The sequence below is a fragment of the Coturnix japonica genome, chromosome 8, assembly GCF_054131305.1.
Source record: "Coturnix japonica strain WE chromosome 8, WE-NBRP24, whole genome shotgun sequence".
NCBI classification, from domain to species: Eukaryota; Metazoa; Chordata; class Aves; order Galliformes; family Phasianidae; genus Coturnix; species Coturnix japonica.
The window spans coordinates 20,810,078-20,837,759 of NC_140670.1; the positions used below are offsets into that span (position 1 = coordinate 20,810,078).

Here is a 27,682-nt window from a genome sequence, read left to right on the forward strand (position 1 = left end):
AACTCAATTGGCATAAACGTAGTCCATTCTTCCTTCAGTTCATTTTGACTGTATTCTATTTTATTTCTTTAGTTTTACCTTCTCAGAGACTCTTAGTCAAGTACAGAGCTAGAGAATAAGTTATGCTTTCTGCAGGCATCCTGAAAAATTTGGATGGCCACAATCTTAGAAGACCATAGGCTGCCCTTGGCAGATTTATACACTACTGTGATGTGAGCAAGCAACAGCAGGTCTTCATCAGAGACCTCACAAGTCTGCAGAGTTAAGCTTCTGGAAGAGAATATATTTTATACATTATTCTTTTTCCATGAATAAGCGAGTAAAAAACATCTGCCATTTGATATGAAGTCAGAGATAGAGAAAACAAAACAAGAAAAAAAAAAAAAAAGCAAGTGATTCATTAAAACCCACGGAGTTCTCAGAGGTTGCTCTGGAGTTCAGAGCTTTTTCCTTATACACAGGCAAGACTTTCCTGTTCAGGGCCTGAGGTCTCTGATTTTGGGTCCAGGAGTGGCCAAATGAGACAACCACCAATGGCCACGTGAACTGTAGAAATGCTAATGAGCACCTCACACGTAAATACAAGACACATTGCAATCCTTTTTGAAGTCTGAAAGCATTATTCCATCCACATAAGCAACACCTTACTGCTGAGGAATCGCAACCACAAAACACCAAGACTGCCAACAACTTAGCTCACAGCTCACATGGTAAGACCATTACCAGCTAGTATCAATCCTTACCAGCTTGGTATCTACCACACTGACATATGACTGCATACAGACTGCCCTTCAACTGCACTTCTGTTCTTCCTCCAACAATTAGCATGTCATTTATTTACAAAAAAAGTACGCAGCTTGCTTCACTCTTTTGTCATATAGTTCAGCTTTATCACTGCAAAAAGGTTCTGCTATGTGGAAATAGAACAGTACAGACTTGAAATGAAGTACTGACACATTTGACAAAGATGTTCCTTAAATTGCTGTATCCCTAGAAAATGTTTTTATACTGGCATGTGTCATTTCCAACGTAAGTTTGTTGTTAGGGAAAAAGAAATGCAAAACGTTACAAGCATAGCAATGAAACCTGACAAACTACGGATGTCTTAAATACCATTACCATAGCACATATATACCAGCAGCTGGCAGCTCCGTGCCCAGGCTGAAACTATAGTTTGCTGCCAGGACAGAAGAATGCAATCCCAGCAGCCCATTTAGCATGGTATAAATTCCTAGCAGCAAATAAGCTGTGACAAGCCCCAAATCTCACTCTGAAGCACAGACGTAGCCTGGTAGACCACACTGTTCCTATCAGAGGGAAAATTTCTCTGAGATCCAGAGAAATAAACACTGAAGACAAATCAACAAGAGGCTTAAGGCAGAAGATGGAAATCACACTTGGTTCTGCACATCTTGAACTAGAGCTATGAAATTGACTTTGCTAACCAGTTTTTCCAGAGTTAATTGCTACTGTTTTTCAATGGCACTGTAATATCCAAAAGGAATTATCAACTCCTTTGAGAATTGCTGCTTGTTTTCAGTGCTGTGCTGTAGAGGCTCTTTAAAAGTATACATACAGAGTAGTCTCATTCTCTACAACATGAAGGATATGATGTTTAGTACTTTATATTGTGGCCTGGTGCTAGAAAATAATAATTGACTAGAGGAAAAAAAACATTATCAGATGTCAGATTGCATTACAAGTTCCTTGACAGTCACTTCATGCTTGTAAGAGGTACAGTACCTGTGCCTACTAGAAAGAGGGTGATATCTTTTTTTAATTTTTGGCTTTTCTGACAGTCACGCTAACAATAACAAGTTTCATAATTCCTGGTGAGATGCTAAACCTCCCACTGATACTGCACACTAAGACAATGTCTGAAGTTTGGAGAACTCAGAAGTAGTGGTGGGTTTTCCTGCTGTACCTTCCCCCTCTCCAATACAAAAGCTTAACTTTTTTTTTTTTTTTTAAAGACAACAAATAAAAGGTAATAAATGTTGAATGAGAATTTCCCTCTATCACTCTGCTCAGCTAACAACACTGTAGTGTATGATTGAGAGATGACTAAGACTAAAAGGGTAACTCAAGTTCAGTGAGCACTAAGAGGAACATGAGGTACAGGAACTGTTCTCAGCCCATTTTAGAGAGGAGATACTGCACAAAGTACATCATTAGAATAACTGTTCCTGACCTTCCTCATCTGCTGGGATACACTCAACCACTTCATCTACTATTTTAGCAAAACGACATTGTTGCAAACAATTACAGCAAGCCAACACAATAAGAAATTTAAAATAAAAAATTGCTCATTTTCCCCCAGGACTCCCCAACACATTGCTAGACAAGGAAAAATAATTACTGGAGCACTTTTTTTTTTTTTCTTTAGAATATCAAAGGTGAGTTTAAACAAAAAGCTCGTTTGTTTTGGTTGTCAACTGGAACAAGAGAATCCACCAAATCCATGAGGGATTTGACAAACAAAAAATGTCAAGACTTCAGATTCTTAAAAGAAATCTGTACTGATTTCCCTTCTTATTTCTCCAAATAAATAAATGTGAATAGTTTCAATCATGCTGTGACTACTTGCACAACAGAGCTCTAAGAAATGCATATTAAAATACCCTCTCCCTGAGTCACGTCATAGCATTTCTCAAAACATGGCTGGGCTGTATTTGAGATGAATTAATGTGGTTGTCAGAGGTCTCCAAGATTAATTAGTCCACTTTGTGTAACATGTTTGTATGAAGTTGCAGGCAAACCCTCTTCACTGCAAGCTCTTCAGAGAGAAAGAGGGGAAAAAAAAAAAAAAAAAAAAAGACTTTTGCAATTGAACTCTGCATGCAAAAACATTACCTTGTAACAACTAGGCTTCACCTATTTTTAAAAGATTAAAAACAACAACAACAAAAAAATAACCAACAAAACCACAAGTAATTCAAAATTTAAATGTTAACCTAAATTGTTTCAGCTTTTTAAGCATAGTTTGAATCCTTCAAAGATGTACGTCTCTGTTTCTGCATATATACATGCACATTTTACATGTATAGGCAGGAAAAAAAGCGAAGTGGACAGTAATTTAGAGAATGTAAATGGTACGCTATAAGAAGCACTTCTGAATATTGAAATGTAAAACCTTTATACTTTAATCTTTCATCACTTGAGCTTTGCTGAAGAATACCCAAATACCATATTTTTACAGCAGCTGCTTAACAATGCGTGTTTTTTTCCCCTATGATCTAATTCATTGTGCTTGCCTTTCCTGCTCTTTCATTCCCTTAAGTTATTATGTTGTTACTTCAGTTGCATAGCACAAGACAGAATTACAGAAAGTAACTGTACTGCAATCTATCAACACCAAGGTTTTAGTCAGTCTTATCTAATAATAAACGAGGACAACACTTGGCCACATAGTTGGTAGCCTTACAGTACCACAGTTCTTAATAAAGGCACAGTCAATGCAAGTGAGAACTAGTCTATACAGATTAATAAAAAAATCTTAAAAATATTTCAGTGGTATTTTTCTTCATCTAAAATGGGTCCAGGAATATTAGGAAAATGTAACAGTGACTGTTTCACTGAAACTTGAAGTCTTACTGCCAGGCAAGCTTTCGTTCTGGGTCAACTGTGAAAAATATGTGCAATCTTGCATAGTGATCTTCCATCGTGATTTCCCAAGGAAACACTGCTTATGCAATCATGTTCTGTTTGTGTACGTTTCTTTATTTTTGTTTGTTGATTCTCTCCAAATAACTTCTGAACCTGATAAAGACTTTCAGCCACATGGGACAATATAGCAACGGTCTCAGAGGTAATTATGCTTCTATAAACTTCATGAAAACACACATTCAATTATGAAACAGAGAGAGAGACCTTATACATCCACTAGAAAAAAAATTCACAAGTACAAGATCAACCCCAGTGAGCCCCAGGAAACCCACACGGGACTAGAAGCCACAACAGATTGCCTCCTGCTAGAGGTAGCATGGGAGCCAGGGCAGAACAGGCTATCCATTTTATCCAGAGAATAAGAAAAGCTTGTTGCATGTTATTTTGTGCCAGCTGACATCAGGATGAGGGGAGAAGATTTAATTTTATAGTCTAGACCTCAACTTTGGGTCCAGCACAGCTTGGAGCACCTGGCCCAATAGTCTCAATTGCAGTCTACTTCATACTTCTGGGGACAACATTTTCCAGAAGAGAAATTTAGAGGCCAGGTATTATCAATGATAAAGAAATTTGCCACTACTGTTACTCATAATATTCATTTGCTCTACACTGATGGAGCAGGATCCATGCAATACACTGCCATGATACACTACCTCCTAGTAACTTGGTAATCTGCACTTAGCCTGTGATTCCTCGGGTGATAACAATGCTTATTCCCACAGGCAATAAATTAAAAATAAAAAGAAATATAATTTATAAAATAGAAATCCATTTCATTATATCTTGTTTCAGTTTATGGAACTTTTTCTTAAAGACTGAACTTTATTCAATCTACATAGACACACAGTTATTCACGTTCTCCAAAATCACGCTTACTTATATGAGAGCCTCTGAATTGATGAGGCTTATCTAAAAGGAGCACATCACTGCTTCATGGCTTGGAAAACTTGCTTTTTCATTCTTTTGTGGTATTCAAAGCGTATGAAAAACTTACTTGACTGTGATAACTGATGCTGTCCTTCTCAGATCAGTGCATCTCATAAGAATATAAGACAGTAAATACCAACAAAGAACTCACCAAAACTGAAACTACTATAAGTTGGCAAGTCTTTGCCACAATCTTCATATCCATACTGAACTCTGAGTTCCTTGAATATCAAGCCATTTCCCCAGGGTGCACCACAGAAATGGCTTCAAGGTGTTAACAGTTTGCTTACTACATTTGCTTCAAAAAAGTTTATTTTTCTACCCATACTTCTGATTTTCATCCAAAAGAAAGGGAGTAGTCAAAGTCCATGTAACTGAGTACAGTACAAAACCTAAGTTTACAGAAAGTTTCTATTCCCAAATGGTATTTAAGTAATAGTATTCACCTCTTTTGAGTTAGACTACAAAGTAAACCCAGAGGCACAGAGGTGCATCATGATCCAGATGCTACAGCACATTTGTGAGTCAACCTTTACAAATGAGCACAAGGGTTTCAGAAAACTTGAGCTGAGTGCTGAGAGAGTGTGCCACCTCTACAGAGCATTCTTGTGAGTCACTGGGCACGCTCACAGAACACAGAAAAAGCACCCTTTGTGAAGTAGGGTTTTTCAAAGCATTTTTTATTAGCTTTTTTACTGGAAAGCTTATATTTCATAAACATACTCTGATAATTTTAATTTAGATAACCTTTACTATAGATGTTATCAAATGTTTCATTTTTAATATTAATACAGGATTAGTAAATATATTATCTTTCTACTACTACAAAGTAAATACCTGTATCTTCAAATTTGTGGGGTTTTATTCCTAGCTGGCTGGTCACCATAAAAGCTAATATCGTTTTCCTTCACAGTAGTAATATAAATTAATACAATTTAAAATAGAAAACTTTCAGTATTAATGATATGTTTTTTTAAAAAAGTATTTTGAGAAGCCTGGAGAAGCAAACAGAACTCGAGATCCAATTACAATAATAACTACAATAAATAAGTAACATGCTTCATGCACAATATGCCAGCCTACCACGGTCTTTAGGTAAATAGCTACTGCTTTACTCTTAGACCAGTCTGTTCAACTGTAAACAATTAATGCTTGTCAGCAGTCTCAAACTAGAACTCTTCATTTTAAGCAATCGCTCAGCACAACTTCTCACTTGGGCAAAACACTGCTAGGAAATCATCAGGGCTTGGGAGAACTAACACTTCTGGGATCCAAATCCTGTTGTGACATGTCTTGGAAAGTATAATAACAAGGTGAAAGTTGTCACTAGTTCACCAGTTCTTTGGAGTATGGCTTGAAACAGTTCGCTAAAAGAGCAGTTTTTAGTGCTACAAACAGCAAGAAAAACAAACAAACGAACAATATACAAAGTCACTCTGTTCCACTAAAAACTTTACCTCTCCTCTAAAGTTTTCAAGAAAAATGTTAAATTATTTCATCAACCACATAAACTAATGCTTTTCTAGTTCGCAGTAACCACAAAAGAATGACTGACATGCATGATTCTTGTCTCTATGGCATTCGCTTCCCTAAATTTCTGTTGCCATTAAGACCACAAGGAGTGCAAACCTAAACTGAACAAATACCACTTACACCAGCACATCCACATTTCTAAGCACATGATCTTGTGAACTGAAATCAACTGGATTTTCCTGCTAATATATTTCATAGGACTCTGCACCTCACCTTTAAGGCAAGGAATAAAAATTGTTTTGGTCTACTTTGACAAGCCATGAACAATGCCAGCAGTTGCTGCCATGATCCTCCATCTTAAGCACCTGAAGTACCACATGAATATACAAAATACAGTGGGGAAACCTTTGTTTAAGAGTTAGGGGCACACATCCACAGGTAGTTCATCCATACTCACTACATACACCTCATAGAAGACTACTCAAGCCATTTCTAACTCCCAAGCTGAAACTAGTCCTTTGTAGGCATTTATGAGAAGTGCATATGGACAGACAACAAGCAACAGAGAGCATCTGAATCTGATGAGAATGTCACTCCTAGCCTTCAAGGACAACTTATAGATTTTGTATTAGCATCATGGTCAAATAGCATTCGCCATATACAGAGACAAGACTCATTTCATCTGCAGCGTTGTTACAAAAAAAAGTAGAAATCAATACCATAAAATTAAGGTTTAGATGGTGATGATACTTAAAGCTATACACCTAAGGCATTTTGTTTTGTACTGTTCTCAATAATGTTTGCACTGTCTCTTCAGGTTGAAAACATTTCCCTAACTGATGATTAATACACATTTTAAGAGTACATGCTCAGCACTATTACTGAGACACAGAATTTTTACTCATTATGAATCCATACACATCTTTGTTTGAAGTTCTCATGTCAGAAGAGGTGTAAAAATAAAAAATTAAATATGGAAAAAATGCAGAGGAAATATTTGCTTGTACTTCTAAACACAATTTGCAGTATCTTAGGATTTAATTTACTAAATTGTAATTCTATCCCTCACTACAGATTTCCTCTAAAATATTTGCAGACATCCTTACAAACATCCAATCATTGTTAAACTGAAAGATCACCAGTGAGTAGATACTATACATCACAAGTACTATTCATCCCATAGCATTTAATATTGCCAATATTAAATGAAGCATTTGTTACATCTATAACTATACAATTTATTTTTTCTAATGGAGACCATTAGCTCTCATTCACATAAATGTGGGGTGTTTGGAAATTTGTTGCATATGGAATCATCATTCATGCGTCACAGAACAAATTCATGAATTCACCAACATAACTACTTTGCATCAGCAGGTCCATATAATAAAAGATTATCAGAAAGGAACAAAAACAATTTAACCTGCAGGAGATAAATTAGATGTGTATAATTTAATTGCATAGTTTACATGCAGCAGTAAAGTTCCCCATAGATATTAAATATGGACTTTTAGACGTGGAAACATTATTTTCAAATGAGTGATCTACACACAGAGAAAACAGTGTTACTACAATAGCACTTACTTCACTGAAGTTTCTAAATGTTTCCTTCCTAATTCATCGGTTGCCTCTGAGCAGATTAGAAGGAAATATCATTCTTGCCCTTCCAAACACTGGCTACAAACACACAGTCACAGAGCTTTGTCAATGTCATTGTCTGCTCTAGTGAGGAATGCTGACCAGTTTCCTTGTCTAAAATAGAATTAAAAATGGAACTATTGGAGACCTTTGAGTTAAACAACCCAAACTATGTGTCAGGTACATTAGTGTTACCATTACATATACCAGTCTTCACCATGATAGTGTACACAGTGTAGTACAAGTCTTTGACTAGATGTTTATTTTGGTTTCAAATTGATGTTAGTGCCTTCCTGTATTTTCCATGTCCACCCCGTTCACTCATTCCTATTCAACTTGACAGTTGCTTAGAAAATCTACTGTACATTACAGTTCAGAACATCTCAACTTTGTTATCCAAGGCTTGCTTTTACATTCAAAATATGAAGACTTTTTAACTGAAGAAGGAAGAGGCTGATCAGTTACTCACAGTCTCTCCAGGGATCTCAGTCCAAAGAAAGAGCCATTCTTCAACCACAAGATCTTGTTGTTACTCAGGATCCTAGAAGTCAGTAAAAAAATTGGTTAATGGAACATGATAATTCTACTGATTAAAAACATGTAATTACAGTAAATGACTGCTCAGTAAAAATACTAATCAGAAAATTCTCTGCTCCATTTGCATTTTCCCATCATAACAGTACATAAAGATTACCATTTTCTTAAGCAGCTAGTTTCTTCTTTATTAAATAATAAATGCACTCTCAAGAACATCAACAAATGAACTTTGGTTGCCACTTGAAAAAGTATGAAATTGGTAAGTGTCCCCACATCACTTGCCGATTCACTGGTGATATTTGTTGTATTTCCCAGTCAGCAAAAAGCTGATCAAGCAAGAGACACGTTAAAAACCATTCCACTGGACTGAAAAACAATCCAGGCACTTTTCAGTGGCTGCTACAGCAGGGATATACAGAGACTGACACCATACTTTGTACAGTAGAAATTCAGTAATTCAGCTTCATCTGTCCATTCACAACCATCAAGCACATGTGCAAAATAGCTCTTATTCCTACTGTCAATCTCACAAGAGATCCTAATTTAGTGTCTTCCTTCACCACATTTCAGAAGCAGTACAATATGAACATGCAACTCACTCTGAAGATGCCATCTATTAACATTTTACAAGAGAAGAATTATTTGATTTCAAAGTCTAATAAATCATTTTTAATACAGATCTAAGATTCTGCTACCAAATCTTTTTCCAAATGCTTAAAAAATGGGTTCTCCAATGCAGCTCTATCATTTTAGTGGCAGACAGAAAACAACTTCAAAATAAGAGACATTGCCTGTTATAAAGCTAGTAACAAGATTTCAAAAGAGATCTTAAGCTCTCAGCAAGCAAACTCGATTAAGTCTCAACTTCTTATTTTTGTGACGTTTGTTGCACAAGCCTACCTTAACTTGTCTGGCTTTTAGTATTTCCTATTACTTATAAACAGTGCTTTAGTGCATCACATGAGTCTTAGAACAACTTTCAAGTCTACATACAAGAGACAACAACACTGACAATGAGACAATATAATTACTGATACAGGACACTTAAGATGTTAGCAAGAATTGGACATGTACAAATAACCTGATGCAATTTTTATGACTCGCTATCAGAAGGCATGAATAGCAGAGCAAGTCAGTTTTGAGCTAGGAGCTAATCTGGCCCAATACAAAGGTGTTTGTGAATATGTTTGGGCAGCATTACTTACAATCCAGAACAGGCCACTATAAAACACTTGTGGCGATTTGAGGTCAGACAAACACTTAAACCAAAGTATTTGAAAGCACACAGAATCCTATTTCTATCACCAAAAAATACAGATATGCCCACTACACACAGGCATTATTCTGTCATCAACTAGGAAACCATATTTCACAAAATCCACCTCTTCTCAGACTAAAAAAAAGTATGCATTTCTCTAACAACTCCACTACAATATGTTTTAGGAATGACAAGACCACAAGGCAGCAACCTGTTTCAAATTTCCATTATCTGTCAGATTGTTGTTTTTGTTGGGTTTTTTTTTTAAAAAAAAAAAAACTTTACAGGTACCTACACTGTGACCAACTAAATTGAAAATTTGCATTAAATTTATAAACATCTACACAAGAAAACAGATACATAATTTTTTCTATTATTACATTCTGTTCTTTCCTTGTTCTTATCCCCTGAGGCTGCACTGCACTTGGATCATTTAAGAAAAAACAAAGTCTGAAAATAAAAACTGGCTGGGCTTACAAAGACTAACATCTTGAATTCCACTTTGTATTGGGTCATTTGGTTATACACCATGTTACAGAGAGACCATCTTTGAGGTCTATTACAATGACATTAGGTATAAATATTATATTTGGACTGTTCTGCATAGTCTGATTTGCAAAGATACATGTACTTCAGAACTCTCCTCTGGCTTAGATACAACTATTTCTGTCTTTGAAAAACGTTCATGGTGCCAATTTGTTTTCCCAGACTTTTGTTCATCGTGCCTAGAAAAAGAAGGCAATCTGAACATCGCTGGCAAGTCCATGAAAACCCCACAATTCAGCAGCATGTCTCCTATTCCACCTCCAGGTCTCCTCCATGTACACAGACAGAAAGCAGTATCTTTTACTCACATAAAATAAACTCAAAATAGCAAAATAAAATAGCTCCCCATTTCTTTATCTAATAAGAAACAAGTTTTAGCAGAACACTCAGATCATAAAAGAACACTCAGTAAACACAGCAGCATGGCTCATGTTTTGCAATACTGCCATCTCATTGAGTCACAATTTCTCCTTAAGAAAAATGAAATGGAAGTCTTGAAAAATATAACAGAACATACCTACATAGATTTGTGTTTCTAAAGTAACTCTTTCAGATCTTTGCACCAGACTTTCACATAAACTTTCACACTGAGATCAGGTTTCAAAACTTAGGTTTCCTTCAGGGCCTTCTCTTTACACAGCCAACTAAAACGCAGGTTCTATAAACATGGTAGTATGGATATTATAGTTAAAATACAATTGTTTTTCTGTTCAGAATGTGAAAGAATCATGGCTTTAGAGAAACCTAACATTCCAGTAAAACCTGTGGGGGAAAAAAAATAATTCTTCCCTAACAATTAATATAAATTACCCACATTTCATTGAGCTTGTTGGTCTGTTGAACAGGAAGGATTCACCTGCTTTTAATTAGCAGCAGTCATGCCCAAGAGCTTGCAAACAGGCTGTTATCAGAATGAATTTTGGTTTGCACTAAAGAGCAGTTCCATGAATATGAAAAACTGTATCCCTGGCAAATATAAATCGCATCATTTTTATAGAGTAATTAATCACTTATTATGTTTTAGTGCAAATCATGAAACTTCCTTTCTGAGGACGAATGTTGTGGGTTGGAGCTAGAAGGGAGGAAAATTACGTTGTTTGCTATGCAAACAAAGAAACAAGGCTTAACTACTGATGATGAAAAGATACCCTCTCAAGGAATCAATGCCTAGTAAAACTGTAGCCCTGACTCTTGATGCTCAAGTTACACTGAATAATTTTGTATATTACTTCTTCAAAAGAGACTGAATATACACAAAAACTAAGAAATATAATTAATAATGTTAGTTTTCATATTTCCTTTAAATGGAGTCACCTGTTTACAAGATATGTCACTAGTGATCTACAAAAATTTAAGGAAAAATAACATCCTTTTTACATACTAACAGAAACACAAAAGTTCATTGGATAAACACCCAGGAAAAGGTGCTATTCATGTATTTGATTTTGGATCACTTCCAGATGTGGTTAAAAGTACTTTTAAGGTACACATCTAAAATGAATCACTTAATAACTAAATAAAATTTTGTTTTGTTTAAGAACAAATCACTGCTGTGCCCACACTATTATGAAGTATTTCTCACATCTTATTTATTCACAGCATTTTCACTTGCCTTATTTTTTCTTCTCATGTCATTTAATCACAATGATAAAATAAATATTGCAACACATTGCAGCTAGGCAGCTGGTTAAAATAATTATCAGTTTCTAGCCATGTGTTAAGAATCTCACATTATAAATATTTTATTCTGAGAAGAGAAACACTGAGAAAATGAGCACTCTTTATTCCAGCAAAGCTATTTTCCTAAACCAAATTCCATTCAATGTTTTACTTTTCTTTTAAAAATAAAATAAATAAATCATTTCCCTGAGAAGCCTTCTGTGAAGGTATTTATTTTAGAGTTCAGTTTTCAAGCTGAACTCTAGTATTCAATATATGTCACGATCCAAACCCAAAGTAACTAGAAGGTAAAATTTAAACTGAACATATCAGATGATGGTACTCTCAGTCCTACACCTCATGGGATCCATCTCACTAAAACAGGACTGGGAAGCACTACTAACCTGACCAGACACCTTACTGAATTTCAATAATTGCATCTTATAGCTCCTTCTCCCAAGACATTCCAAGGGATCATGTGCCCCAGGGACAGCATTCAGAAGACAGTAACTCTACACCAGGTTTGTCCTTCCCCACAGACTCTGAAGGGATATCTGTCAAACACCCTCTTATGACCTGTAGCTACACCCTAGAGCACATTATCTACATATGATGCAAATACACTTCTCTGGTGGGCCGTAGCACAAGGCTATGTGCTGTTTCATTCTTACTGCATTGGAAAGAAATCATCCAGTCTCACTTGTACGCAGCAGTAGTATTTGTTTGGAAGATATGAGAACCAGTGGTGAAAGCAATCCAAAAGCACAAAGGAACTGCTATGAGATAATTAGCCAACTGGCGCCCCCTGTCTCCTTGGGCCAGATCATTGCCCTCTTAGCAACATAGTCATTCAGTTTTTCCTTTTTACCCACATAAAGGTTGAAGGTTCATGTTTACATGGAAACCTTTTTCTTTCCCCTCTTCTCTAGAGAAAGCAACTATGGTGGAAAAAAAAACAACATACAAATAATTGAGATTCAAGGCCAATATGTTTAATGAGTCACAACCCATTTCACTGAATACCTTTCTGGTCAATTCTTTAGAATCAAACACAAATCTTACTACCGTTATCTTAAACAGCTTTCCATGAGCTCTGCCTTTGTGAAAGTCTGAAAAAAGCCTGCAGGGAGATGTAATCCTATGCAACAAACTCTTATTCAGGTATAAAATATATCTAGAAAAACTAATATAGCATTTCAAATTGCACTGAATAAAAAACTCTCAAGCATAATGCAAACAAACTTCACCTACAGCTACTCAAGCAGAGGGAAAGAATCTCTATGTCATGCCCTTGAAGTCAATGGACTTAGGTTCATTCATCATAATAAACAAATTCCACATCTGAGTCCTCTACAGTGAGATGATACCACATCCCACTCAGTAAAACCTACAGCGTAAGTTCATGCAGCAGTGAATCCCATGGAAAAACCCCATTTCAGATAAACAGGCCCAAGAAAGACAAAACATTTAGATGGACCATGCTGTTCCCAAATGCATACTGAACATAGAAGGAAGAGTGACTCATTTCTGAAAATATGCATTTCCTCTGATAATATAAAATACATTTATTTATTTTTCTTAAGTGAAGATTAAGAAAATGTCAAGTTGCATTGGATTTTCTACTGAGCAACCTAGGAAACAGTTCAGACCAGGCTTAAACCAGATCTGTATCTAGCTGATGGATGAGCTGAACAGCCAGCATCTAGAAAATGAACTCCTCTGAGCTCCTTCACTTACAGTGCATTCCAAGCCCAGTTGAAGGTACACTGAAGTACACCCTCCCGCCCCTGCTGTGTACTTCCTCTTAATTCCCACTGTTTTTTTCCCCGTTCATAGATTAAAAAGGTGCGCTAGGTGGATATCCAAGATAATTTGGCAAAAGACAGAATGGTCAGCCAACAAAGACAGTAGGTCTGGGACCTCTGTGCAGAGGCTGTTTGAAGAAATTGTTTTTCAAGTTCTGCACCTTCTCTTATTGTAACACTCTAAAGTGATGGGAAGTACAGCAGTAACAGTGGAGTAGCTAAGTCTGTAGCTGCAGCAAATGAGAATGCATCCAAATGCAGCAGCAGGCGCAGAAACAAAAAAAGAAAATCTACATACCTTTGGAAGGCCTCATGTAAGCAAGGATATCCAGCAAGATACTACTGCCTCCACTGCTAACACTTAAATGAGGTCTGGGAAGGGGTGGATCCTGGCTCCACTCCTTCCAGTCATTCAGGTACATTGTTTGCACCTGAGCTCCCCTAGGTTGGCCCTGCCTTCCCAGCAGGTGCTCCATCACTGCTTCAGGCCATGACTTAGCATTTCCACTACACTTATACACTAACTTCAGTTCCAGCAGAGCAAAATAACTTTCATTAAAAAAATAAAATAAAATACAAACAGCAAAATATAAACAGCAACCAAAAAAAAAACCAAAACCCTATATGCACTAATAATAATCATTTTACATGGTGTCCTGATAACAGTAGACATGTAACACCATAAGCTCTTTCTTTTCTGAGTTATTATGTGGCTAGATACAAAAGGTATGTGTGCAGACATCCCACAAACACCTGGGCACAGTAGTGAGAAATACATGTGAAAATAGTACTTCATGGTGTCAAAATAAAATTGGAATTGTTTATACTGAAATACCACAGCTTAAAATTAAAAATAACTTATAAGGTTTTAAAACTCTTCTTGGTAAACCAAAACATGTATAATTCATTGAGAGATGCACCATGAAAAAAAAATATATATTATTATATTTATTTATATATATATTATGTATATATAAGTAAAGGTGCTTTCAACAGAAAAATACCAGTAGTAATTGTAGCTACTACTTAAGTCTTCAGCACATCACATCAGAAGTATGCATCCATACTGGGAGAAAAGCTGTATTAACAAAGTGATTGAATATGTGAAAAGAGAAAAAATGCCCAAAAAACAGAACTGACAGCTCACCAAATGAACAGGGTGTGGCAGACAAGCATGTATTTTGGTAAGCAAAGAAAAAGTAGCTAAAACTTGTAAAAAGTAGAAAAGTGTTATCAGTTTATATAACCGTCTGCATGCTTAGAACTTAAGACAGTAATTCATAGTGCCTATTATAAAGTCTGAATTTGAGAATATCCAAAATTAATTTTTTAAAAAAAAAAAAGCATCAAGAGAAGTAATCAGAATGGTACAGATGCATATAAATGTCTCAAGCAACATCTCTCTTAACTAAGATAATTACAGTCGTTATGTTATGGTTGGGTTTGTTTGTTTTTTCAAAATAAACTATATGTGCTGTCACTATTGTTAACAAGAGTCATGCAAGCAGTAAGACCAGGCCAGTTAGCACCCCTAATTCCAGATGGTTTTATTCCAGTACTAGAGAAAACAGAAAATAATCAAAATTGCCTTTAAGCCTAGATAAGCAGTGTTACAAGTGGTGGGAAAAGGTGAACAGCTATAGGCAAAGCAACTCCAGAGTACTAATTGTGCTTCCAATCAGAACAGTATCAATTGAATGTTATTTCCTGATCCTCACACTATTTGATAGCAAAAGAAGTGAAAGAATTATAAGCAATGAGAAATTTCCTTCTAGATAATTATTTGAGTGAAAGTTCTTCCAAATGTGCAAAGAAATGCTGTCTGTCATACACTTGATAGAATGTAGTACAAGAAACAAGAGCATTCCTAATATGAGGCTTATTATCTGATCACTCACATTAAGGAAATGCAATACTGCTTTCGTCACAAAGCACTGCTCAGCAGCGAACTTTCAGAAAATTAAAATATAAGGTGAAACTCTTATTTTTGTTTGAACAGTGAAGAAACTTGTGGCTTTTCACCAATAGACCTCTTGCATTATGCAAGAGGCTGCCAGGTCACATTCAAAACAACTAAGCCAAAGAGTTCTTGCGTAAATCATAGCAACAACTGATTTAGTTGACTAAAAATCATACTCAAAAGCATTTTTGTGTAAACAACATCAGAAACTGAACAGTAAAACAAAATATCACCATCCATAGCAGGATACACAAGTCATGCTCTCTCTAATACTGTTTCAGTGGTATTAATGTATTAAAAGAAGCAGGAAGGCCATTCTCAAAGAGAAATCTTAATATGATTTTGTAACAGTGGGAGAGTTAAAGAACTCCCAGCTTTAGAAGCGTGCTCCCTCCACTACAGTGTGATATTCATTAACTGAATGGGAAAAGAAACAGCAGGAATCAAAGCATTACTAATAGGACTCTAAGTACTGCAAGAAATAAATGCAGTTATCTATCTTATGATTTCTGTCAAGCGCTGGCAAATTTCTAAACTAGATGATCCTCTAAGTAAAGCCCATTTTCCATACAAACTAAGATGTAAAAGTCACATCTACAACTCAGTAGTGACTTCAATTATCATACAATAATTATATGTCTCAAGTTCAATCAGCTGTACTCAAGAAATTCAACTCCTAGAAAATATTTAATTAGTGGATATCTGTAGAGATGTAAACAGTACACATAATAAAACACTGCAGTCCTACTTCACTGACATCATAGACTGCTGAAGTGCTGAAGATATGAAAGCATGATAAACCATTACTATATTCCTATGTGTATATGGATTTATAGCATCATTAAACTGTCTAGATAAATCTCACTTTAAGATGTTTTTAACTGGAGTGCAGGTAACATTATCTTTTGATAAGATAGCATTTCCATTACATCTTTTGAAAATTGAATTTTCAAAATTCGCTACACCTACCCCATGCACAACCTGTAGTCAAGATAATGAAGTGTGTGTTTAACTTTCAGTGGTGAGTCCTACTGAGTTTAGAAGTACTACTCACACTAATTAAATATAAGTGCATTTGTTTTTTGAAGATCAAAGATTCTATTGTCAACATTTATTTTTTTTTTCACAAAAGGGAGGAATTATTTAAAACTATCTCTACAATGAGAAGGAAATTCTTTTCTTTGAATTTTCAACAATACTATTTCTGAAAGCATTTGCAGGCATGACAGCATGGGTCTGCACACCATGTTGCAGCTGGTTTAGCCTTTGGTTCACTGCATAGACTCTACTGAATACATACACACACACATATTTAAAATGTATTTTGATGAGAAAAGTAAGACCAATATAGAATAAGCAAAAATAAGTTTTTCACTGGGGCAGTGTAATATGAAAGTTAATTTAAGCCAGTCATCCTTTACAGGAGAATAATTAGCTTTTCGTTGAAATAAGTGGCATTATGGTGGGAAGACTTCCTTATATTTTAGCCAGCCATACTTTCATACAATTCATCAATAGCAGTGGTGCAAACACCAGGAGGAGCAAGTGAGTGACCATTGCAGATTTGAGTATTTCAGCGTGCCCAGCATCAATGAGACAGCCAAGAGTCAGAGAGGCATACCTTTATCCTGTAGGACATGGATTTTTACACTTATTTCAGTGGGACCAAGGAGTTCGTATAGGATAGATCCCCTTTTCAAAATGAAGGTTACTGCAAGTAATTTGCCGCAGTGATTCATTGTAAGAAACATAGAGCTTAGTCAAATAACCATCAGCATTCCAATCTTTGTTACTCTGAAAAAGGATTAAGAATTCCTGAGTCATCATCCCTTGTTTAATACACTTTTTATATTACCTTCAATTTATTTCCCTCACAAGATTTTTTTCAGCTTCTTTTCCACGTGGTTGCTCTTATTCAGCCCATCACCTTTCTTTTAAAATCTGAAACACCTGTTCTACTTTTCCCAGTTTTGCCACCTTTGTATTTCTGTAACAGCATTCTGAAGAGCTTCCAGATTGCTTCTGAAAAACATGACTGGGATGGTTTTAAAAAAAAAATAAATTCATGTCTCAGTTACTCCAACAGATAAACAGCAAAAGTGCTGAATATAAACCCAGAAAAACAGTGAAAGTTTCTCACTGTACTAATTTGTTTTGATTTCCTCCCAAACAGGTTTGCTTTTATAATGGTTATATCCTAACTCATAGGTTCTGCTGGGGCTGTAGTTGTATTTTACAAAAGATATCCTCAGTAGTACTTTCTTAAATGACAATATATGTAAGCTGATAATTCAATAAAATACAAAACTTATTCTGTATCCTTTGGGTAATATATCTCAAAACTAAAAACCTGAAAAGAAACTCATCTGATAACAAGACATAATTCCTAGGTGAATTTTAAGAGAAACTCTCCTCTCAGAAGGAGACATTTTAAAGAGCTAGTTTGTTAAATCTGAATTGTTTGCTCTATTTTGCCTCAGCCATTACAGCTACACATCAGAACTCTTCTTCAGTGCTCTGTATGGTTTCAAAGAGGACAGAGGAGCAGAAATTTAAGAGCAAACAGGGAGTGACAATGAAGTTTTTTTCAGGTCCTGTAGATAACTATCAGTATATGTTCAGCCAGATTGGGATCCTGAAATTTGAAACAGGTGGTGATTATTCATATTTAATCCAGAGAACCAGCAATCCCTGCATAATGCACACAGGCCATCATATTAGTTTACAGTTCTTTGGTGATGGCTTAAAAATAGTTTTAAAAACCAAGATTCAGGACAGCATACAGTTGAGGTAGAAAATGAAACACATGTCTAATTACAACTAATTTACTATCTCGAAAACATCTAGGTAGGAAGGGACACCAGACCTACTCAGGACAAATCAGGATGTTTGGCAACATGCCCACTTTGGTTTTGACCTTTTCCATAGACAGAAGAGAGAGATGCCCAGCCATCCAGATTGCTCACAGACTACCTGTGATGGGACCCTACCACTATGGCTTCAGACATCACAATGAAAAAGAACTGTGATCATCAGAGCCCATTTCAGAAAAAAATGAGCCCAAAAGAACATATATTTAAAAGTGCCTTACTTTCAATCCGTATCAAATTTATCTTGTTTCCAGCACTAACTTAGAGATCACACTAAAAATCCTATCTATGCTGAAAGTATGCTGAAAAACTCTATATATTGAGCATAAACTTAGTAAGAAGCAAACATTTTATGTTATCTTCTAGCAATAATCAGGCTTTCAGCTTTTGATTTCTGTTTGAATATATATCATGATGTGCCAAATCAGTACACTGAATTAACAGCTGGAAGATCCAGTTTGCTTTGATAAAAGTACTGCTTTTGAGTCTAAACACTGTTGTTTCTTACCCTGCAAATGGATTTTGCATTGGCCAAGGGCAGTATGGTTACCTTAAGAAAACAACCTAAAAGCTAAGATTCCCCTAAGCAGTTTGGGAAAGCAGTGCTCACACAATGTAACAAACAGGAGCAATCATCTCCCAGTGCACCTACCTCTCAGCTTCTAAGCTAAAGTGGCCAGAGTCTTACTTAGGGTTTGTCTTTCTTTAATCTTAGCCTCAAACGCTATCTATCAGCTCAGGTACTTAAAATTATCTTCCCATCTTCCCAAGGCTGTGTTGTTCAATATTTGATGTTCTTTCCATTTTAGTTATATCTGCAATCTTTGAAATAAAGCTTTCAACACAACTGTTCAAAACATTCATATAAATAATAAAAACAAACAAACAAAAACCCACCTAAACTTTGACCCAACTTCTATCAGACAAGAAACTTTCTCCTATCTTGTTTTGTTTCTTTCACATTAGTTACGGTTTAGTTCATTCAACCACCTTTTTTGATCCTTGATTGCAAGTATTCAGCATTACCTTACAGGGTGCATTTCTGCCAAGTGGCTCCTAAGACATTTACTTCTACAGTATTTGATTGCATCACTTTTACAGTAATAAACTCTGGCAGCAATATCCACAAGGAATTCCAAAGCCTTTGTAGGGAATCATGTCCTGAAGCTATCACAGCTGTGTCAAATGAAGCTCAGTTAATCCTAATGGTTTCCTTTTTCATTTCTTTTAGTGGTTTTCAAAGTTTTCTTAAAAAATGATGACAGTGTAATTTATTCATTTTTCAGAAATGTCTTCAGATCCCTGAATAAATAATAAGAGCAATAGCATCTTTCAGGGATGCCTGAAATGACATGAAGAAAGGTTGCTTAAGTGAGACTAGTTGCACTCATTTTCATAAAAACAGCGAACGTCCACAGGAAAAATAGAAGAAATAAAAGGCAGAAAATAAACCCAGAATGAGCAGGGCAGATACTCATACATATCACAGTATCACCAAGGTTGGAAAAGACCTACAAGATCATCCAGTCCAACCATCCACCCATCACCAACAGTTCTCCCTAAACTACGTCCCTTCAGCATAACGACCAAACATTCCTTGAACACCTCCAGGGTTGGTGACTCCACCACCTCCCTGGGCCCATTCCAGTGCCTGACCACTCTTTCAGAGAAGTATTGTTTCCTAATGTCCAGTGTGAACCTCCCCTGGTACAGCTTGAAGCCATTCCCTCTAGTCCTATCACCAGTTACAGGAGAGATTAAGCCAACCCCCAGCTCACAACAACCTCCCTTCAGGTAGCAATAGAGAGCAATAAGGTCTCCCCTGAGCCTCCTTCTTCTCCAGACTGAACAATCCCAGCTCCCTCAGCCTCTCCTCATATGGCCTGTGCTCCAGACTCCTCACCAGCTTTGTTGCCCTTCTTTGAACAAACTCCAGGACCTCAATGTCTTTCTTACAATGAGGGGCCCAAAACTGGACACAGTACTTAGGGTACTAACGAAGAAAAACAACCAAAATAAACCAATGTAAAGGTTGTCTGGTCTGATACATATACAATTAATCATCTACTTATTAAACTGCTCCAGAAGTAGAAAAAAAATTGGAAATTTGGTACTTTAGAAAAGCAGCGTGACCTGCTTCAAGTGAAGTAGAATGACGAAAACAACCAACCACCCCAAAAAAAAAAAAACAAACAAAAAAAAAAAAAACCCAAAACAAAAAAAACATTTAATAAAGAGCAGCAGGTCCTTAAATAACACCTGAAATAAATACCTCAGGGATTCATTCCACATGCAAGATATGTTAAGAGTAATGCATTCTTCAGTGTTCTGAAAAGTGAGGAGGATGTATAACCTTCTGCCAGGCTCAAGTTCTTACATAATATCAAAAAAGCACTGACATAGATTAGGGATTATTTTAAATTAGCATAAATAAGTGCCACAGAAAAGTTAAAACACATCAGAAAACCTCATCTAAAGAGCTGAATTAACAGAGTGTATTGAAGATTAGGTAAAAGCATATTTTCATTTACAAAGGTAAATGCTTTCAAAATTGTAACAGAAAGCATAATGTGTAGAATTTAATGCCAGAAGTATTTACTCTTCTACAATGTTTCATCCTAATCTCAGTAAAAATAATAATAATAGTAATAATAATAATAATTGAAAATAAATAAAATACACCAAACCTGATACAAATTAAAATCTTTCTTAATTACAGCCAGGTACATGGAGTGGCTCCCTTGCACAATCTATCCTAACAGAAACCAATTACATTCAAAACAGAACAGAGGAAAAAAACAGTAAGAACAGCTCAGTATCTTAATTATAAATGATTCTGGTCTAAGCAATATTAACATTTATGCAAAAAAATAAAAGATTGCCTGAAAGCATTTCATAGAAATATAATGATAGCCTCCCATATGACTGATAGACCTGAAACTGTGCTTAAGGCATTTAAGTGACTTGTCTGCCTGTGGCAGTATTATTTCCCCTTTTGTGCTCAAATTTTCTTCTCCTTTCATTTTCAAATATTGTTTCTGTATATATGAAATGCATCTTGTTTCAAGATGACAGGACTGGAAATGAAGTTTTTGAGGGATTTGACACCTTTTAATCTCCACCTAAGAATTCTGGTTGTCACTTTTAACTCTCTTTAAATCAAGAATTTTCTAACTATTGTGAATGTAAAAATAAAATGCTGCCCTAAGTGCAGCTTATAGCTTCAATAAATAAATAAATAAATAAATGGCTAGTTAAATAAAGGAATACATACAATAAAGGGACTTGGGTTTTGGTTTAAAACTTTTTGTTTCCAAACTCTGACTCTTGACTTCTAAGCACATGAATTTCCCCTCCTTCAAACTTTTAATACCATAAGCAAATACTGAAACAGATCTTGGAGCCCTGAAATAGCAAGGGAACTACGTTCTCTGTGCAGGAAGCAGCAGGCAGTTACCTCCATAGTCCCTTCCGTTTGTGTCATCTGGACCAAGAGCCTTACCTCTCACCAAAAGCCTTCAGAATCACCAAGTCCTCCCTTGCAAAGAGAAGGAAGTCCGGACTGTGAGAGCATGCAAGTAACAGCAGAACTGGGTACAAGCCCATCAATATGGCACTGGAAAACTGTCGGGGAGCTGCTGATGACTGAGAACAGGACTTTCACACTCACTCAGAGTTTTCCCCAGCTAGCAAGTCAGGACTGCAGTAAGGATTTGGGGATCTCATCAAGCAGCATCATTTTGAGTGTCCATGGTTCCTGGAGGGCACTTCTCTCAGCAGAGTACTTGAATTGTTGGCTCTGAAGCATATCTTACCAAAAAGCTATAGAATTACTGCCAAATAATAAAGTACTTAGTATAGCATGGACTTTAAACTCCTTTACTAAATAAATGGCAAATAGATTTCCTGATGCTGTTACTATGGTTGAAACATTTTATCTGCAAAGACTCCATGCATAAATTTAACTCCATTTCAGCAATACATCGCTGGAGGAGCACAACTCAGAAACATTCTTTTGTCAGACCAATCACTCCAAGAAAGGTAATGTTTACTTTTCCGACACTATTATGTAGGTGTTCAGATATTATTTAGGGATTCAGTAGAGTCAAGATTGTTGGAGTTTTAAATTGCTTTTCATCTTTCTTACATCTACAGCAACAAACAAGGTAACAGCCACCTACTGTGGTACACATGTATCTGAAGACAGTTATCATGCCATAAACAGAAGAATATTTTTGCGTGTGCATTTCATACAATCAGAGCCAAAAGAAAGCTTCACTAAAGCAAAAGCCATTACTTTGTGCTCTTTTTTATGCATTCTAGAGGATATATTAACGTATCATCCCTTACACTGGAAGATATTTTACTTGGCCAGCAGTAATCTCTTTGCTTTTTTAAGGAAATAGATTTCCAGATATTTAAAATGGCAAAGTGTCTTTTGAATGCTGTTGAATGTCAAAGGTTACTTTCCATTGTCAAGCTTTCTCTCACTGGTTTTAGTGGACTGGAACTAATATTACTTTTATTTTGTGATAGTCTTCTTGGCTAAGAATACAGGGCATGAATAAACACAGAATTTCAAGCTTCCTTCACTCCTGGTGCAAAACAATACAGGCACTGAGCAGTTAAAACACAAGTAAAAGAAATAATAGGGGAAAATGTTTAAATGCTTAGATAGGCTTTATGATCAAAACCAAAATCCAGAACATTGTCATAAAAGAAAAAACAAGATGATCTTCACCAGGACCAAACCAACAGAAGCTATATTGTACATTGTTTCATAAAGTACAGCTGACTGTGCTTTGCCCTTAAGATTACAGTCATTTATGTAAGTATTATTATTTCACAGTCAGTGAATCAAAGCACCAGATAGAGAATTATTCATGTGGTTTTGGACTTGTGGCTGAGTTGGCAACAAAATCAAATTTCCGGTGTTTGACACTGCACCTCTGAGCAAGTGACTCTCCTTCCCACTTCATTGATTTCAACCTGAGCACTAGGTTGAATAAGAATTATGTAGCTGAGAATTACAAGAGCAAAAGTTGTAAGCAGGAATTAGCTGAGATGTACAAACCAGCCTTGGGAAGCTTAAGACAAGTCCAGCTGCACTTGTTTAGGAAAAGCTAATTTCAACTCTGAAACTAAGCTTCTCATTAAATCACTATGTACAAAAACCAAAACATATCCATATACTCATTTCACAGATTCCGTTAAACCAGTTATGTTGCTTTACCACCCCAGCTAATCATTCTGGGAAAGCCTTCATGGTTCTGAGTGCTTTAGTGTTAAACACAACTGGAACGTTATCTCAGCTATGACATCTCTGAAGAGAAATGCAGTGAGAATGGCTGTTCTTCCAGGGAGAGCTGATGACCCGGTGCTGGATGGGAGACAACTGTGCTGAACAGCATCCTCAGGAGACAGGAAACCTCTGAGCAAAGACTAATTTCGTTCTGTCTATAAATCACCATCTGACACAAAACTTAACTACCTTTGTAAGAGATGAACCTACAGATTTGCTCAGGTAATAAACTACATTATTCTCATAATATACCATGACAAAAATTGGGAGCATCATTTCAGCAAGCATCAGCAATCCTAGAGAGGGTAACAGCCACTTCCATTTTCAGCAGCACTCAGATACCTACAGGTCACATCAGTGTAGCAGTTTTTAAAGTCACTAAGTGCAGCTGTCTTCACAGGTACCACGCTAGATCATACTTCTGTTAATGTCAGAGAACAAGTGTTTTGCAGGCCTCTCTGGAAACCCAGTATCTGTTGTACTCTGCCAAACCCTCAGGAGTATGCAATTGAGCTTTAAAGGGGTATTCACTAATTGTAACTGTATGGCTTGACAGAAATTTACTGACAGCTTGATGTGATTTCAGAAGACAAAATTAAAAGAATGAGAACACACCACAGGGCATTGCCTTTGCAAAGTGAAGCTGTAAAGCCTGAAATCTCTCACTTAGCAGATGCTGCGTACTGAAAGATCTAAAAACTAGTGCAAGAAAATCTGATTGCTGATCCACACAGCTCATCATAATCTTAAAGACAGCAGCAAACAAACTCTGCCAGAGAACACACCTGAAGAACTCATTCGAGGCATCAGATGCTCACCGCGTTTTCAGCTACTTTCCCATCATAGGAGATAAATAAAAAAGAACTGCTGTACTTAGTGGCATTTATACAGACTTCTTCAAGTTCTATGGCTTGAAGGGAAGATTTTCACTGTCAAGGGTTTTTTTACAGATAATCCCCATGTTTATTTGAAAGGCACAAAGTGGAAAATTTGCAGCCATTCTGAGGATTAAGACAAGTGACCCCAGCTAATGATAAGTGCTTTCATTCAGCACTCACCGCTACTCATGATAGTAGTTCCATTTGAAAAATGCCTGAGAAGGGTTAAAACGGTTGTATCTTGATGAAATTCTAACCCTGACTTCTATGTAGATGTTCAGCTACCAAAAGCAGCAAAAAACTGTAGTGGCATTCATTGACCTCTCATCTATGCATAATACTGTCTGACAGAAAAACTGTTGCTCAATCTGTCAATTATAAATTGCCACCCCACTCTCAGTCTTATCAACTAAATCATCTGTGATACTTAAAACAAAAAGCCTCTCTGTATCTACCTTGGCAATAAGTCTCAAGAAAACATTTCATGCTGGATAAGGTTTTGAGCTTGTAACGGCCTTCTACAGCTGTGATAAATCACCATTACTACAGTTTGCATGACCACAAATTTATCTTAAATGCAGATGAAATCACATTTGCATTTATGACTTGTACTCTAAAATAAGACGGTTACTCTTGTAAACCTTTCAGAGACTGCAGCCTGAAATCAGATACATTCAAAACCATCTCTTTGAGTTCAGCTAACAAGAAGAAAGGGCAGGGGGGAAGAAATTATTAAAACAAAAAAACAAAGCAGAAAATTAATGCTTAACAACTTCCTGAAGTATGTTAGAGTCTAACTGAATAAAACAGTCAAATATCAATCTCATCTAGAGAATGTCAACAACATAGTAAAACCACTTAAAGTGCTGTTAACACTACCTGACCAAGCAATGCATGTACCTTCGTGATTTTTTTAATTTCATCACAAGCACCATTTCTACCTGTAACAGACTACTGCTTTTCAAAATGCCAAACTTGAAGACAGATATCTATATCATGTATTTATAAAGCTAGTCACATTATCAAATAGTAAGTCAATACAGGTGTGGAAGTGAGGTTCTGATCTATAAACAGAACCAGAAGAGAAAAGTAGGAAAAGACAAAGGCAGCAAACTGCACAGTATCCTTGTGTAATGGGCAAGAAACTGGGGCAAATATTTAATTGGATCAGAAGTGACAAGATTCACTTTTTATTACTTTCTTACACTTCTTAGATTTCAGTATTCCTTCCTGCTTAAGAAAGTGAGGTTTCAATGAATCCCCAGCACATTCCACAGTGTTCCCCATACTTGAATAATAGATTTTGGATAAGTAACCTAACAAGAGGTAATTCATTTTAACTACTTGATCTCCCTCCTTCTAAAGCATCCACAGTTGTAATTTTATACAAATGATATGCCAGAACTATAAAAAGTTCCATGGCCTACAATCCGGATCATCTCAGTCCCATCTGTAAATCATCAACTAACCACTGACTAGTCAGCAGTTACACACTTTAGGTAGCAATTTATTGCATAATTTTTTAAAAATATACACAAAATGACTGTGGGCTTCAAGAGGTATGCAAGAATAAGATTAACAGACTTCTTATTTAGCATGAATGTGACTTAAAAGACCGAGTCCATATCGACAAGCTTTCACAGTGCATGTGCTATTATTTCTTTTATTTCTCATTCATATTTCTTTAAGCTTGCTGGACCATTTCATAAGCTATATATATACTATATATATGATGAGTACTATTTCTTGTTGCTCTGTTTGCATCACATAATTTTGATACTGCATTGTTTCAGGAAGAATAAACAGCAAAAATCAGCCGCAAGCTACCAGTGGCCTTCTTCATTTCCAAATGAATTACCTCTTAAAAACTGAAAATTACAGTATCTTACTTTCTAACATGCAGCATAACTTAAAAAAATAAAAATACACTAAGCTTGGATTCCAACTGGACTTGGCTCTTTACAACATTCACTCTGCCCTCCCAGAGAAAGTTATCACGATTCTAATACTTCCATAAGTTCAAAATAAAAGCAGAGCTCTTGGCCATACTGCCTTGGAATGTTAAATCTGCAAACTAGGCAAAGTATTTTATATGCTCAGGGGTGGTTTTGATTCTACAATAAAAGGAATTTAAATTCCTAAATCCTATGGTGTTACTATGAACCTTCAAGACGGTTTTCTAACCTCCAACAATGCGCCTTTATCTTTAAACTCCTTCAGCTTTCATACTATGTTTAAAGAGAAAGAACTTGCATAAGACTGATTAAACTTTTCTTAAGCTATATAGTTTCGTAAATATGTTTTCATGAAGAAAGAAGAGCTCTTGAACTTGAGATGGGGAGCTTTTGAATCTAGAAATTCAATTTCCTTAGAGAATATCTGAAAACCACATTACAGGAAGCTATGGTTCCTGACTTAAGGGAAGTGGATGGAAGGAAATGTAGAATAACAAAACGTGCAGCCAACCTGAACCTACAAAAAATAAAAATAAATATTGCCCTGAATATATTGCTCTGAGCATACACTATATTAAAACAGACGGTAGCAAGCACCAATAAATAAAAAGGATATGAAGTTAGTTTAATGCATCAACATTTAGCAAATTATCAAAGCAAATATAGCAGCATCAGGTAGCTACATTTGTCAGCATTCATCAGGGTTACCTTGCACTTTCCTACTGTTTGAAATACATTTCCAATTGCTTTTGGTAATAACAACATGAAAATACAGAAATTATCCTACTGGTTGATTAATTTTATCACACACTGATAATCCTGTTTCTCACTGCGCAAGGTACTGCACACTTCAAAGGAATGATAGAACCTCCACATTGTTTAAATTCTGTGCTCAATAAGGTTATAAATCCAGAGCATTGATTAATGTAAGCCTTTAGCGCTTCTAATCTACTCTAGTGTAGACAGATTTTCCTCATTCTACATTTCCTTTTCTAAATTTCCTTTTAAATCATCATATTTCTTACTTTGACTAATTCTGCCCCCTGAATCTGAATATAGCTCATATAAGTATTAGATCATCTGACCCATTTTAAAATTGTTTTTCAAGTTAAATAACTTTGCTGCTTCACTCAGGCATTTTTATTTCAATCAAAGAACTTAGTCTATTGAACCTTTCTTTTTAGTTACTCTTTTAGTATATATAGCAA

The 27,682-nt window shown here is 36.1% G+C and overlaps 1 protein-coding gene across 3 annotated transcripts in view; it reads right to left on the bottom strand.

The window, feature by feature from the left end:
* The window catches only part of LOC107316088 (adhesion G protein-coupled receptor A2), a 247,657-nt gene that overhangs the window by 196,764 nt on the left and 23,211 nt on the right, over positions 1-27,682 (bottom strand). For all 3 annotated transcript variants that reach the window (XR_014948908.1, XM_015867228.3, XM_085555214.1), the window contains exon 2: positions 8,174-8,245. Coding sequence is in view for 2 of the 3 variants with exons in the window: in XM_015867228.3 (XP_015722714.2) it covers positions 8,174-8,245 (72 nt within the window). In the remaining variant the exon portion in view is untranslated. The remainder of the gene's footprint in view (positions 1-8,173; positions 8,246-27,682) is intronic.